The sequence below is a fragment of the Chlorocebus sabaeus genome, chromosome 2, assembly GCF_047675955.1.
Source record: "Chlorocebus sabaeus isolate Y175 chromosome 2, mChlSab1.0.hap1, whole genome shotgun sequence".
Taxonomy (NCBI): Eukaryota; Metazoa; Chordata; class Mammalia; order Primates; family Cercopithecidae; genus Chlorocebus; species Chlorocebus sabaeus.
Window position 1 is genome coordinate 100,320,337 of NC_132905.1, and position 12,814 is coordinate 100,333,150.

The window sequence follows — 12,814 nt, forward strand, 5'->3', positions numbered from 1 at the left end:
TCTTAACATTGCCATGGAATAGTCGTGACCTCATAAACTTCCTGAAAGGGTCTTGGATGCCCCAGGGGTCCCTGGACCATTTAAAAAACTGCTAGTTTAGGCTGGGCGTGGTGGCTCATGCCTGTAATCCCAGCACTTTGGGAGGCCGAGGCAGGCGGATCACAAGGTCAAGAGATCGAGACCATCCTGGCCAACATGGTGAAACCCTGTCGCTACTAAAAATACAAAAATTAGCGAGCGTGGTAGTGCACACCTGTAGACCCAGCTACTTGGGAAGCTGAGGCAGGAGAATAGCTATAACCTGGGAGGCGGAGATTGCTGTGAGCCGAGATCACACCACTGCACTCTAGCCTGGCAACAGCAAGACTCCATCTAAAGCAAAAAAGCAAAAACAAAAAAAACTGCTAGCTTAGAACAAGTCCTGTTTCCTGGAAGGCATTCAATAAATGTTTTCTAAATGAATTAATTCCAAAATGACTGTCCAGTGGGGCCCACACTTGGATGGATTTGTAAGCTCTGATGCATCGTGTGGTTTGTTCTTGGGCCTTAACACCTGTGTCCACTTCTCCAGAGGTTGTGATGTGTCCTGGCCTCAGTGCTCCTCTGTCCTTCCTGTGACAGGTGTCCCTGTGAACAGCAGAGTGTCCTCCAAAATCCAGCAGCTTCTTAACACCCTGAAGAGGCCAAAGCGCCCTCCATTGAAGGAGTTCTTTGTGGATGATTTTGAGGAATTGTTGGAAGGTAAGAGTTGTCCAACTTTGAGCTTTTGTGTTTGTATGAAAAGGGTGACCATGAAGTTGAGAAACAGGGCAAATATATATTATACAGGGTTATTGCTATATATATTCTGTTTTGAGACTCAGTGGTCACTGTGTATAATGGTAAATTTAGAATCACATGACTGCTTCCTTTATTTGAGCAGGTAGAAAATTTACTGCTCATATTCAAGTGACTTAGCATTTTGTAAAAATACTTCTAAGGTTTTATTTAACTTACATTATTTAAATTTTTAATTTAAACTTTAACTCTGAAATACTCATCTTCTTGTGGTTTTAAAGTGTTTAATTTTCAGCATAGATTTGGCTGCTTTTCAGAATTTTAGCCTCATATATGAATGAAATACATATTTAGAAAGAAAGAATATACATATATTTTTTAAAAAGAAAGCTAGCAAGAAGCAGAAACCAGAAATGAAGCCAGTACAAGCATGTGAGTGTGTTGTTAGAGCCACAGGACCCCCATGCTGGTCCCACTCTCAGACCTTGGCTGTTTATACAGTGTCACTGCTGGCAGCAGACCAGCCCAGGGTCTTCTCCACACCCAAGGATTAGTCAAAGGTTTTAGGAGATTATTTCCCCTTTGCAATCAGATAGTGTGTATTAGTCAGGGTTCTCTAGAGGGACAGAACTAATAGGATAGATGTATATATATAAAGGGAGGTTTATTAAGGCATATTGACTCACACCATCACAAGGTGAGGTCCCACAATAAGCCATCTGCAAGCTGAGAGCAAGGAAGCCAGTCTGAGTCCCAAAGCTGAAGAACCTGGAGTCCAGTGTGCGAGGGCAGGAAGCATCCAGCACAGGAGAAAGGTGTAGGCTGGAGGCGAAGCCAGTCTAGTCTTTCCACATTCTTCTGCCTGCTTTTGTTCTGGCCGCACTGGCAGCTGATTAGATTGTGCCCACCCAGATTGAGGGTGGGTCTGCCTTTCCCAGTCTGCTGACTCAAATGTTAATCTCCTTTGGCAACACCCTCACAGACACACCCAGGAAGAATACTTTGCATACGTCAGTCCCATCAGGTTGACATCAATATTAGCCATCACGCAGTGCCTTTCAAATTCAGAGTTTGTTGGTGTGAATGCATCTTAGAGCGGTGTTTCTTACCACTTGGGCAAATTTTGGTTATACAGCTCCTGAAAGAAGATTGAAGTAATTCTTTTTAAAGTAAAAAACAAGATTAAAGTAATCTTTTTCCGGGAGCTACATAATCAAATAATCCTTTTTTTTTTTTTTTTTTTTTTTTTTTTTTTTAGAGACAGAGTCTTGCTCTGTCACCTAGGCTGGAGTGCAGTGGTGCAATCTCGGCTCACTGCAAGCTCCACCTCCTGAGTTCACGCCATTCTCCTGCCTCAGCCTCCCAAGTAGTTGGGATTACAGGCATCCACCACCACGCCTGGCTAATTTTTCTTTTTTTTTTTTCTTTTTAAGTAGAGACGGGGTTTCACCATATTGGCCAGGATGGTCTCGATCTCCTGACCTCATGATCCACACGCCCCAGCCTCCCAAAGTGCTGTGGTTACAGGCACGAGCCACTATGCCCGGCCTATAATCAGATAATCTTTTATGTGTTTTTCTTTGAACATGGTGATAGTTGTTTGGATCCCTAGGCTGACGTGGTGGTTCTGCTTGCTTTCCTCCTGTCTGAGTGGGCCACCAGGTCCTGTCCCCAGGCTATGGATACCTGGCTGTTCACTGCTGTGGTGCCGGGGGTAGTAGAGGTAACACAGACCTGTCCAGAGGTTGGGAAAGTGGGAACCACTCCAAGGTCACTTTTCTCTGTGAGGCTGTGGTCACCAGGATGGTGGGTTGTTTTTAACTTTATTTCACAACCATCATCATCCATGACTAAAGCTCCTTTAATCCTTTGGTTAGTTGTCAGTGATTGTGATGCAAGGATCTAAACAAATTATTGTAAGCCTTTTTATAGTTGGGATTAAAAAACAGTATTATAAACTATGAATGGTTAAAAAGAGAATGTGTTCATGGTGCTCCGAATTGCTGATTTTAAAATTTTGATTTTGCTTGTAGTTCAGCAACCAGATCCAAATCAGCCGAAGCCTGAGGGAAGTGAGACGAGTGTGCTGAGGGGGGAGCCTCTCACTGCAGGTGTCCCCCGACCACTGTCACTGTTGGCCACCTTGCAGCGCTGGGGCACAGCACAGCCCAAATCCCCCTGTCTGACTGCCTTGGATACGACTGGGAAAGCCACCTACACTCTCACCTATGGCAAGTGTTAACAGAAAGCAGTTGTGCTTGTGAGTTAGCTGTGGAATGTCACACACGTAGCACAGCATAGACATACAGCTTGACAAATATTCCTGAGAAACCAGCACAGCTGGCAGATCAGTAGAACATTGACCTATATCAACTACCCATTCCTCCAGAGGGCCCCACTTACGGATGCGTGGTGACTGCCATTGCTCTGGGCTCGAGTGTTTGGAGCGTTCTGTGTATGCATTCTGACCCATGTAGTTCAGTTTCGTCTTATTTTCAACTTTGTATAAGGGGAATCATGCAGTATGTATTTTTGTGTATGTGGCATCTTTTGGTTTCATACTATGTTTTCTTTTGTAACACAAATAGTAAGCATGTCTACAGCCTGATGAATCCACAGAGTGGACGTGGTCCTGTCATCAGCACTCCAAGCAGAAGTGCTGCTAGGTTCAAAGCCCCTCACACATGAAGGGTAACTGCTATCCTGACTGCGCACACTGTTGGCTTTACCTGCTTTTACACAGGTGTTCTTTAGTTTATTCTCGTCGATGGGTATTATTTTATCGTGTGAATATACTAGAACTTATTTACACACTCCCAAGTAGATGGACATTTGTGTCGTTTCCACTTTGGGGCTATTGTATATAGTGCAGTCATGAACATGTTTATGTGAGTCTCTTGGTGAGAATATGTAGGCATTTGTGCCAGGTATAAATGCAGAAGCAGAATTGTTCTGCATTAGGACATACTGCCGAGCAGTTTTCCAAAGGCAGTGCAGCACTTTTCACTCCCACAGCCAGTGAGTACATGAGGCGTTCCAGTTACTCTTTTCTCACCAGCTTGTGATATTGTTTCGTTACAGTCTTTGTTATAGGTGTGTTGTAGCACAGGCTAATTTGCATTTGCCTGGTGACAAATTATTTTCATATGCTTGTTGATTGGCATTGCAATGAATCTCTAGTTCAATTTGAATAGAATTAATGTTTTATAGGTTGAGAACATCCCAAATATGAAAATCCAAAATCCAAAATGCTCTAAAATCTGAAACTGCTTGAAGCTGACATGATGCTCAAAGAAAAAGGTCATTGAAACATTTTAGATTTCTGATTTTTGGACTTGTGATGTGATGCTCAACTGGGAAGTAAACATAATGCAAATATTCCAAAGCCTAAAAAAATTTGAAACCCCAACACTTCTGATCTCAAGCATTTCAGATAAGGGATACTCAACCTGTATTACAATTATGGAATCTTCCGGTTTATGACTATGGAATGTTTTCCCCTTTTTAAAGGCCTGCTTTAATTTCTCTCAGTGATGTTTTTATACTTTGGAATACAGAAGTCTTGAGCATCTTTTATTAGATTTATTCCTATTACAAGTGCTATAATTTTTAATTTTCTCTACTGATTTGTTGCTTATATATATAAGTGCAATCTGTATTATTATTATTTTAAAATGATGACTTTGTGCCAGGCGTGGTGGCTTACGCCTGTAATCCCAGGACTTTGGGAGGCTGAGGCAGGCGGATCACGAGGTCAGGAGACCAAGACCATCCTGGCTAACACGGTGAAACCCCGTCTCTACTAAAAAAAAAATACAAAAATTAACCGGGCGTGGTGGCGGCGCCTGTAGTCCCAGCTACTCGGGAGGCTGAGGCAAGAGAATGGTGTGAACCCGGGAGGTGGAGCTTGCAGTGAGCTGAGATCGAGCCACTGCACTCCAGCCTGGACGACAGAGTGAGACTCCGTCTCAAAATAAATAAATAAATAAAATAAATAAAAATAAAAAATGATGACTTCGTATCCAGTGATCTCACTGAGTTAACTTATTAGTTCTTTGTTTACTCATAATTAGTTGTTTGTCTATATATCTTTTGTATTACCTGTCTACAAAAATCACATTATTGGTGAACAATGATAGTGTTATTTTGTCCTTTCTAATACTTATATTTTTATTCTTTTGTTTTGCTTTTTTGCACAAGCTAGAACCTCCAGTACAGTGTGAAATAGAACAGTGTTGAAGAGTGGGCATTCTTGCCTGTTTTTCCATCTGAGGAAAAGCCTGTGGTAACTAAGTATGATGTTTTCTGTAGTTTTGTTTGCTTGTTTGTTGGTAGAAACTCTGTCAGATTAAGAAGGTTCCCTTCTCCTTGTTTGTTAAAAGTTGTTATCATGAGTTGGGACTGAATTTTGTCAAATGCTTTCTCTGCTGCTAGCAAGATGATCATATGGTTTTCCTCCTTCATTAATTTGGTGAATTATTTTGATTAATTTTCTAATGTAAAGCAGCCCTTCATTTGTAGAATAAATCCCACTTGGCTATAATATCTTACCCTTTTAGCTATACACCCAGATTTGATTTGCCAATAAGTTGTTTAGGATTTTTACATCTGTTTTCATTAGAAAAATTGTTCTGTAATTCTTTAAGAAAGGTGCTCATTGCCAGCCTTTGATGAGTATGGCTAGCTCACAACCTCCAACTGTTAAATCAGCGTTCAAATCTAGGTCATGCTATTGGCAGGGCAGTCCCTGGCCGATGGCCAAGTAAGGCAGTGGGACAAGGGCCTACTTTCTGTTAGCATGGACTTTCCTTATAAACAGCACTGGACTTGTCAGACTGTGAGTTCTACATTGTGGCTTGACAGCTCCTCCTGCCCAGTCTTGCTACCTGTCTTTTGCTGTCACAGATTTGTATTCTCTAGTAATCCTTTTGCATGCCTGAGCCTGTCTCAGCGTCTGCTTTGCGAAGAACCCAGCCTGTGACACACGTTGTTTTTTTTTTTTTTTTAACGTTCTCCTTGGCTTGTAGTTTGTCTGCATTTATATACAAAGTGTAAGATATCACTACCATTGTGTTTATTTTTTTTTTTTTTGAGACAAGGTTGTGCCCGGTCACCCAGGCTGGAGTGCAGGGACGTGAGCTCGGCTCACTGCAAGCTCCACCCCGCAGGCTCAGGCAATCCTTCCACCTCAGCCTCCCTAGTATCTGGGACCACAGGCACACACCATCATGCTCGGGTACTTTTTTGTATTTTTAGTATAGTCGAGGTCTCGCCGTGTGGCCTGGCTGGTCTCAAACTCTTGAGCTCCAGCAGTCTGCCCGCCTCAGCCTCCCAGAGTGCTGGGATTACAGGCGTGAGCTCCCATGCCCGGCCCATTGTTTTTCGTTTGTTTGTGTTTTTAATCAGTCGTACATTTCTATTCTTTTACTATATACATTCCTTCCTGAGATTCTATATTTTCCTGGGTAATCATTTCCTTCTGGCCTGTAGAACTTCCTGTATGTTCATTATACTGTAGGTTTGCTGGCAACTTCATTTTTGAAGGTTATATTTCATGGTTATTTATCTTCTTTCAGCAGTGCAAAGGTATTGTTACTGGCTTTTGAGAAGATGCCAGACCATTGTTACTCTCTTGACAGTAATGTGTATGGCTGCTTAAAAAAATGTTCTTTTTCTTTGAATTGCAGCCATCTTACTATGACATATTTAGAGGTGATGTTCTTTGAGCATTTCCTGTGATGTTCTTTGAAATTTTCAAGATGTCCACAGGGCTTCTTCAATCTGTAGAATAGTGTCTTTTATCTGTTTGAGAAAAATTACAGCCATCTTCTCTTCCTATATTGCTTCTTCCTCATTTTTTTCTTCTCTCCTTCTGGGACTCCAGTTATACTTACACTTTTTTCACACATGCAAAGAACTGATCCACACATGCAAAGAGCTGTGTATTCCCCTACAACTGCCATTAGCTACCTCCAAAGTATATTTCCTACCTGGTTACTATACCAAAGCTCTCTCAGAATGTGAAGTCAAAACCGTCACATAACACAGTGCTGCACAACAGAGCAGAGCCTTAGATTTTGAGATTTTAAATTTTAAATTCCTGGGATTTCATGAGGAAAACAGAGGTTCTTCCCAAAATGGGGTCTGTGGTGCCTCCTCTGTTTCCCCCTAGGAGTCTCAGGCTGTTAAACCTTGAATATCTGCTTTTAAGCTGACTTTTAACTATAGTGCTCTTTTATTTTTTTATTTTTTTAATTAATTAAATTTTTTTTTTTTTTTTTTTTGAGATGGAGTTTTGCTCTTGTTGCCCAGGCTGGAGTGCAGTGGCGCGATCTCAGCTCGCCATAACCTCTGTCTCCCTGGTTCAAGCGATTCACCTGCCTCAGGATTCTCCCGAGTAGCTGGGATTACAGACATGCACCACCATGTCCGGCTAATTTTGTATTTTTATTAGAGACGGGGTTTCTCCATGTTGATCACGCTGGTCTCAAACTCCTGACCTCAGGTGATCCACCCGCCTCGGCCTCCCAAAGTGCTGAGATTACAGGTATGAGCCACCACGCCCAGCTAATTTTTTTATTATTATTTATTTTTTTTTAAATTTTTTTGAGGTGGAGTCTCACTCTGTCGCCCAGGCTGGAGTGCAGTGGCATGATCTTGGCTCACTGCAACCTCTGCCTCCCAGGTTCAAGCAGTTCTCCTGCCTCAGCCTCCTGAGTAGCTAGGATTACAGGTGTGCACCTGGCTAATTTTTTTTTTTCTTTGTATTTTTAGTAGAGATGGGGTTTCTTCATGTTGGCTAGGCTGGTCTTGAACCCCTGATCTTGTAATCCACCCATGTGAGCCTCCCAAAGTGCTGGGATTACAGGCATGATCCACTGCACCCAGCCCATAGTGCTTTTTTAAAAAAGTCCTTTTCAATCTCTTATTACCCAACTTCAGCCAGGATTTACGGCCAATATGTCTGAGTTTGGAACTTTACCAAAGGTAACCTCCTAGGTGAAAACAATAAACCTTAGCCAATGAGCTGTAGTATTGGGCACTTGGACTATTCCCAGAAGTCCAGAGCATCCAATTCTGAGCTTGCAAAGGCTTTTAACTGCTCGAGATAACCTTTAGAACTAACTACAACATGAACCCTCAAATTGCTGTTCGCTCGATGGTGGAAACCAAGAGAAAGTACCTCCATGTGGTTACAAGTCAACTCCCAAGGACATTTTTCAACATGTGGTCTCTGGGCAAGATGAAGGAGCAGACAGGTGCCCTGAGTAACAGAGAAGATGGAAAAGAGAAAGGGAGAAAAGCATTGCCTATAGCAGGATGGGGAAGGTGAGGAGCTCAGGGATGCCAGAGAAAGACCCACCCATTGCAGCGACACTGAATCAAAAGTTCAGGTGGCCACTTGTCAGTAATGAAGGGATCTTTTCCAGCAGTCCCATCAGCTCTGGAGTTTCCCCTTTTGGGGAGAAAAAGTGCTCCCATGTTCCATGATCCTGTACATGCCTAACCTTGTCACCCAAAGTGGTCAGCAAAGAGTGCAAGGCAGATTAATCCAAAGAGAATAGTGGTTAACATTCTGTAGTGCCAGATCCATTCTTGGCCGAGAGGGACTTTACTGAAGGGGGGCCTCTAACCCCTTGTATCTTAGGAAGGACTGTAACCTTCCCAAGTTGGGCCTCGAACCCAGGTTTGTTCAAGTGCCCTTGCCTTTTATTAAGAGGGGCCTTTGGCCGGGCGCAGTGGCTCAAGCCTGTAATCCCAGCACTTTGGGAGGCCGAGACGGGCGGATCACGAGGTCAGGAGATCGAGACCATCCTGGCTAACACAGTGAAACCCCATCTCTACTAAAAAAAATACAAAAAACTAGCCGGGTGAGGTGGCGGGCCCCTGTAGTCCCAGCTACTCGGGAGGCTGAGGCAGGAGAATGGTGTAAACCTGGGAGGCGGAGCTTGCAGTGAGCTGAGATCCAGCCACTGCACTCCAGCCCGGGCGACAGAGCGAGACTCCGTCTCAAAAAAAAAAAAAGAGGGGCCTTTAACCCACTCTGTCTTAGGAGAAATTCTGACTCCCCTAAGTTGGGCCTCTAACCCAATTCCATCCTTTACCCCGGTAAATGCACCCCACTTACCCAAAGTCGGCCATTTGGTGCTATGGTCTTACTTCCTTCGGGTCGGGGGTCTCCTCAGTATTACCCCTTTGGAATTCACCGGGAAGATGTTACCAGAAAGGGATCCTGTTCCAGACCCCAAGAGAGGCTTCTTGGACCTTGTGCAAGAAAGAATTCAGGGCAAGTCAATATAGTAAAGTGAAAGCAAGTTTATTAAGAAAGCAAAGGAATAAAAGAATGGCTACTCCCTAGGCAGAGCAGCTGCATATTTTCTAATATAGAATCATTTATAGGAATTTTTTTATATTATATTCTGGATACCAGCCCTTTGTCAGTAATACCTTGCAAGAGCTCTCTCCCACTTTGTGGCTGGCTTTCCACTAATGGTAGCTTAGTGAACAGAAGTTCTATCCATCATCATCTTTTCTTGCATGATTTTTGCTTTTTGCTTTTTTGTTTTGTTTTGTTTGTTTTTTGAGACAGAGTCTCACTCTGTTGCATAGGCTGGAGTGCAGTGGCGTGATCTTGGTTCTCTGCAGCCTCTGCCTTCCAGACCAAGCGATTATTATGCCTCAGCCTCCCAAGTAGCTGGGACTACAGACGTACACCACCAGGCCCGGCTAATTTTTTGTATTTTTAGTAGAGTCAGGGTTTCACTGTGTTGACCAGGCTGGTCTTGAACTCCTGACCTCAGGTGATCCACCTGCCTTGGTCCCCCAAAGTGCTGGGATTACAGGCGTGAGCCACCATGCCTGGCCCGATTTTTGCTTTTTGTGTTCTCCTTAAGTACTGTTTCTCTTGGCTGAGATTAAAATGTTATTCCATTAGTTTGGGAAAATGCTGTTGTTTTGCTGTTCACATTTCGGTCTGCCATTCACCTGGAATGTGTTTTTGTGAATGGTGTGGGACTGGCTTCCAGGGCTCATTGCTAAAGAAGGATAACCAGCTGTCCCATTCTTATCTAAGGAGAAGACAGCCCTTGCCCCACTCCTCTGTGGTGGCACATGAGTCATCAGTGAGTTGTCCACACACGGGTGGATCTGTTTTGCTGTTCTCTGTTTTATTTCATTGATTTATATTCTGTCTTTGTGCCCATACCACACTCTCTTGATTGCTGTAGTTTTATAGTAAGTCTTGACATCTGTAGCGAAAGCCTGCCGTCTTGTTTTCTTCTTCAAGAGCATCTTGCATGCTCACTGTGGCAGCACATACACTAAAACTGGAATGATGCAGAGAAGAGCGTGGTATCTGTGCAAGGATGACACACATTTGTGAAGTGTTCCATATTAAAAAAAAAAAAAAAGAGTGTCTTAGCAATTCTTACCCTATGCATTTCAGGATCCACTTTAGAATGAGCTTGTCAGGTGTCACAGTATACTTACTGAGATTATGAGCATTGCTTTGAATGAGTCTAAAGAGAATTAATGCCTTTTCATTATTGTTGTTGTTGTTGTTATTATTATTAGTAGTATTATTTTGAGATGGAGTTTCGCTCTTATTGCCTGGGCTGGAGTGCAATGGCGTGATCTCAGCTCACTGCAACCTCCGCCTCCCAGGTTCAAGTGATTCTTCTGCCTCAGTCTCCTGAGTAGCTGGGACTACAGGCGCCGCCACCACGCCCGGCTAATTTTTTGTATTTTTAGTAGAGATGGGGTTTCACCATGTTGGCCAGGACTGGTCTCGAACTCCAGACCTCAGGTGATCCACCTGCCTAGTCCTTCCAAAGTGTTAGGATTACAGGCGTGAGCCACCGCACCCGACCACCTTTCCATTACTGAGTCTTCCAGCCCTTGAACATCTGTCCCTCCATTCAAATATTTTTTACTTTATCTCAGTAATGTGTAATTTTCTGTGGGGAGATTTTGCATATTTCTTGTGACAGTCTCAGGTACTTAGTGTGTATGTGTTTTAATTTTGCGGTGGATACTTTCATCAAAAATTTTTATTTACTTTTTTTTTTTTTTTGAGACAGAGTTTTGCTTTGTTGTCCAGGCTGGAGTGCAGTGGCACGATCTTGGCTCACAGCAACCTCCGCCTCCTGGCTTCAAGCAATTCTCATGCCTCAGCCTCCTGAGTAGCTGGGATTACAAGTGTCTACCTCCACACCCTCCTGATTTTTTGTATTTTAGTAGAGACGGGGTTTCACCATCTCACCCAGGCTGGTCTTGAACTCCTGAGCTCAGGCAGTCTGCCCATCTTAGCCTCCCAAAGTGCTGGGATTACAGGTGTGAGCCACTGCGCCCGGCCTATTTACTCTTTATTGCTAGTATGTAGAGATCAAATTGTGTTTTTATGTTGATACATTTGGCAGCCTTGCTGAATTCAGTTATGGAAGATTCATAAACTACATCATCATGTCATCTGCAAATAATGGTAGTTACATTTCCAGTTGTTCAGCTTTTTCTCCGCTTTTGCATGGGCTAAGCCTTTCAGCAAAATGCTGAAAACAGACATCCTTAGCTTACTTCTCTCAGAGGGGAAGCTTTCAATATCCAACCATTATGCTATTTCCTATTGGATTTCTAAAGATGCTCCTTTTCACATTAAGGCAGTATATTTCCTTTTCTGAGTTTAAGAAGGATTTCAAAAATCATTTAAAATCATTTTAAAGTCATGAATGATTTCAATTGCTTTTATTTTCTTCCATCTATTGATATGATTGTTTTATTTTTCACCTTTATTTTGTTAATGTGGCAAATTATGTTGATTTTCTGTTGAACCTCTTTACATTCCTGGGATAAAACTGACTTGGTCATGATGCATTATTCTTTTTATGTACAGCTGAATTCAGTTTGAAATTCTTTGTGCATTACAATTATTAACACCTTAAATTGACTTTTTAAAATAGGCTGGAACAGTGGTTTGAGTTGAGTTTTGTCTTTGTTTAAGAGGGAGTCTCACTCTTGCCCAGGCTAGAGGACAGCGGCACGGTCTTGTCTCACTGCAACCTCTGCCTCCTGGGTTCAAGCAGTTCTCCTGCCTCGGCCTCCTGAGTAGTTGGGATTACAGCATGTGCCACCACTCCCAGATAATTTTTTGTATTTTTAGTACAGATGGGGTTTCACCATGTTGACCAGTTTGGTCTCGAACTCCTGACCTCAGATGATCCACCCACTTCGGCCTCCCAAAGTGCTGGGATTAAAGGCATGAGTCACCATGCCTGGTCTGGTATTTTTTTTTCCTCGTTCATTTCTCAGGTCCCCCAGTTCACTTATTTCATAGTGTTGCACCTGGGCTTCATCTTATTACACGGGAAATTGAGCGCTCACTTGCAGGGCATGGCCGCTCAACCTGCTTGCAGTTGTACTGCAGGGACTTGAAGGGCTCAATGATGACTTTGTGTTGCTTCTTTGATAGGCTGCTTGGTGGGGGTGTGTTAAGGCTCCTGCAGGTGTGGGGCTTAGACTCATATTTCTCAGTCTTCCTGTCCCATGGTCACCCCTGCCTCGTGTCATCCTCTCCCAACACCCCCAGTCCTCTAGGCTTTTCCTTTCTCTGGTATCCTGTCTTCCTCAGTGAAGTTCTCCCCTATTGAGTGCTTATGAACACAGCAGCTGGGCCAGGAGGGTGTGTGATGGGAAGGACCTCGGAGTAAGAGCTGGTTCTCCCCTACTGAGTGCTTATGAACATAGCAGCTGGGCCAGGAGGGTGTGTGATGGGAAGGACCTCGGAGTAAGAGCTGGTTCCTGGGCCCTGTGCCTGGCGTGAAGTCCCGATGGCTTTCCAAGTAAAGAATGGATGGCATTGATACCTGGATCACCTTTGGATCTGTTGCTTTTGTTTATATTGTCTCTTGATTTTTGGTCAGGGGAACTTCTCTTTGGGGATGCCTAGTATTTTAACATCTTAAATTTAACGTATTAAATTGGGAATTTAACATGTTAAAATAAAGATATGACCCATTTCATGAATTGTTGTGAAGATTAAATG

General features: G+C 43.2%; 1 protein-coding gene and 1 non-coding gene across 11 annotated transcripts in view; both read left to right on the forward strand.

The window, feature by feature from the left end:
• The window catches only part of DIP2A (disco interacting protein 2 homolog A), a 112,119-nt gene that overhangs the window by 53,947 nt on the left and 45,358 nt on the right, over positions 1-12,814 (forward strand). For all 10 annotated transcript variants that reach the window (XR_012091111.1, XM_007971197.3, XM_073011397.1 and 7 more), the window contains 2 exons: positions 622-741; positions 2,811-3,008. Coding sequence is in view for 9 of the 10 variants with exons in the window: in XM_007971197.3 (XP_007969388.2) it covers positions 622-741; positions 2,811-3,008 (318 nt within the window). In the remaining variant the exon portion in view is untranslated. The remainder of the gene's footprint in view (positions 1-621; positions 742-2,810; positions 3,009-12,814) is intronic.
• On the forward strand, positions 10,074-10,175 carry LOC119619551 (U6 spliceosomal RNA). The gene has a single exon (XR_005236015.1). It is a non-coding gene; the product is annotated as a U6 spliceosomal RNA (small nuclear RNA).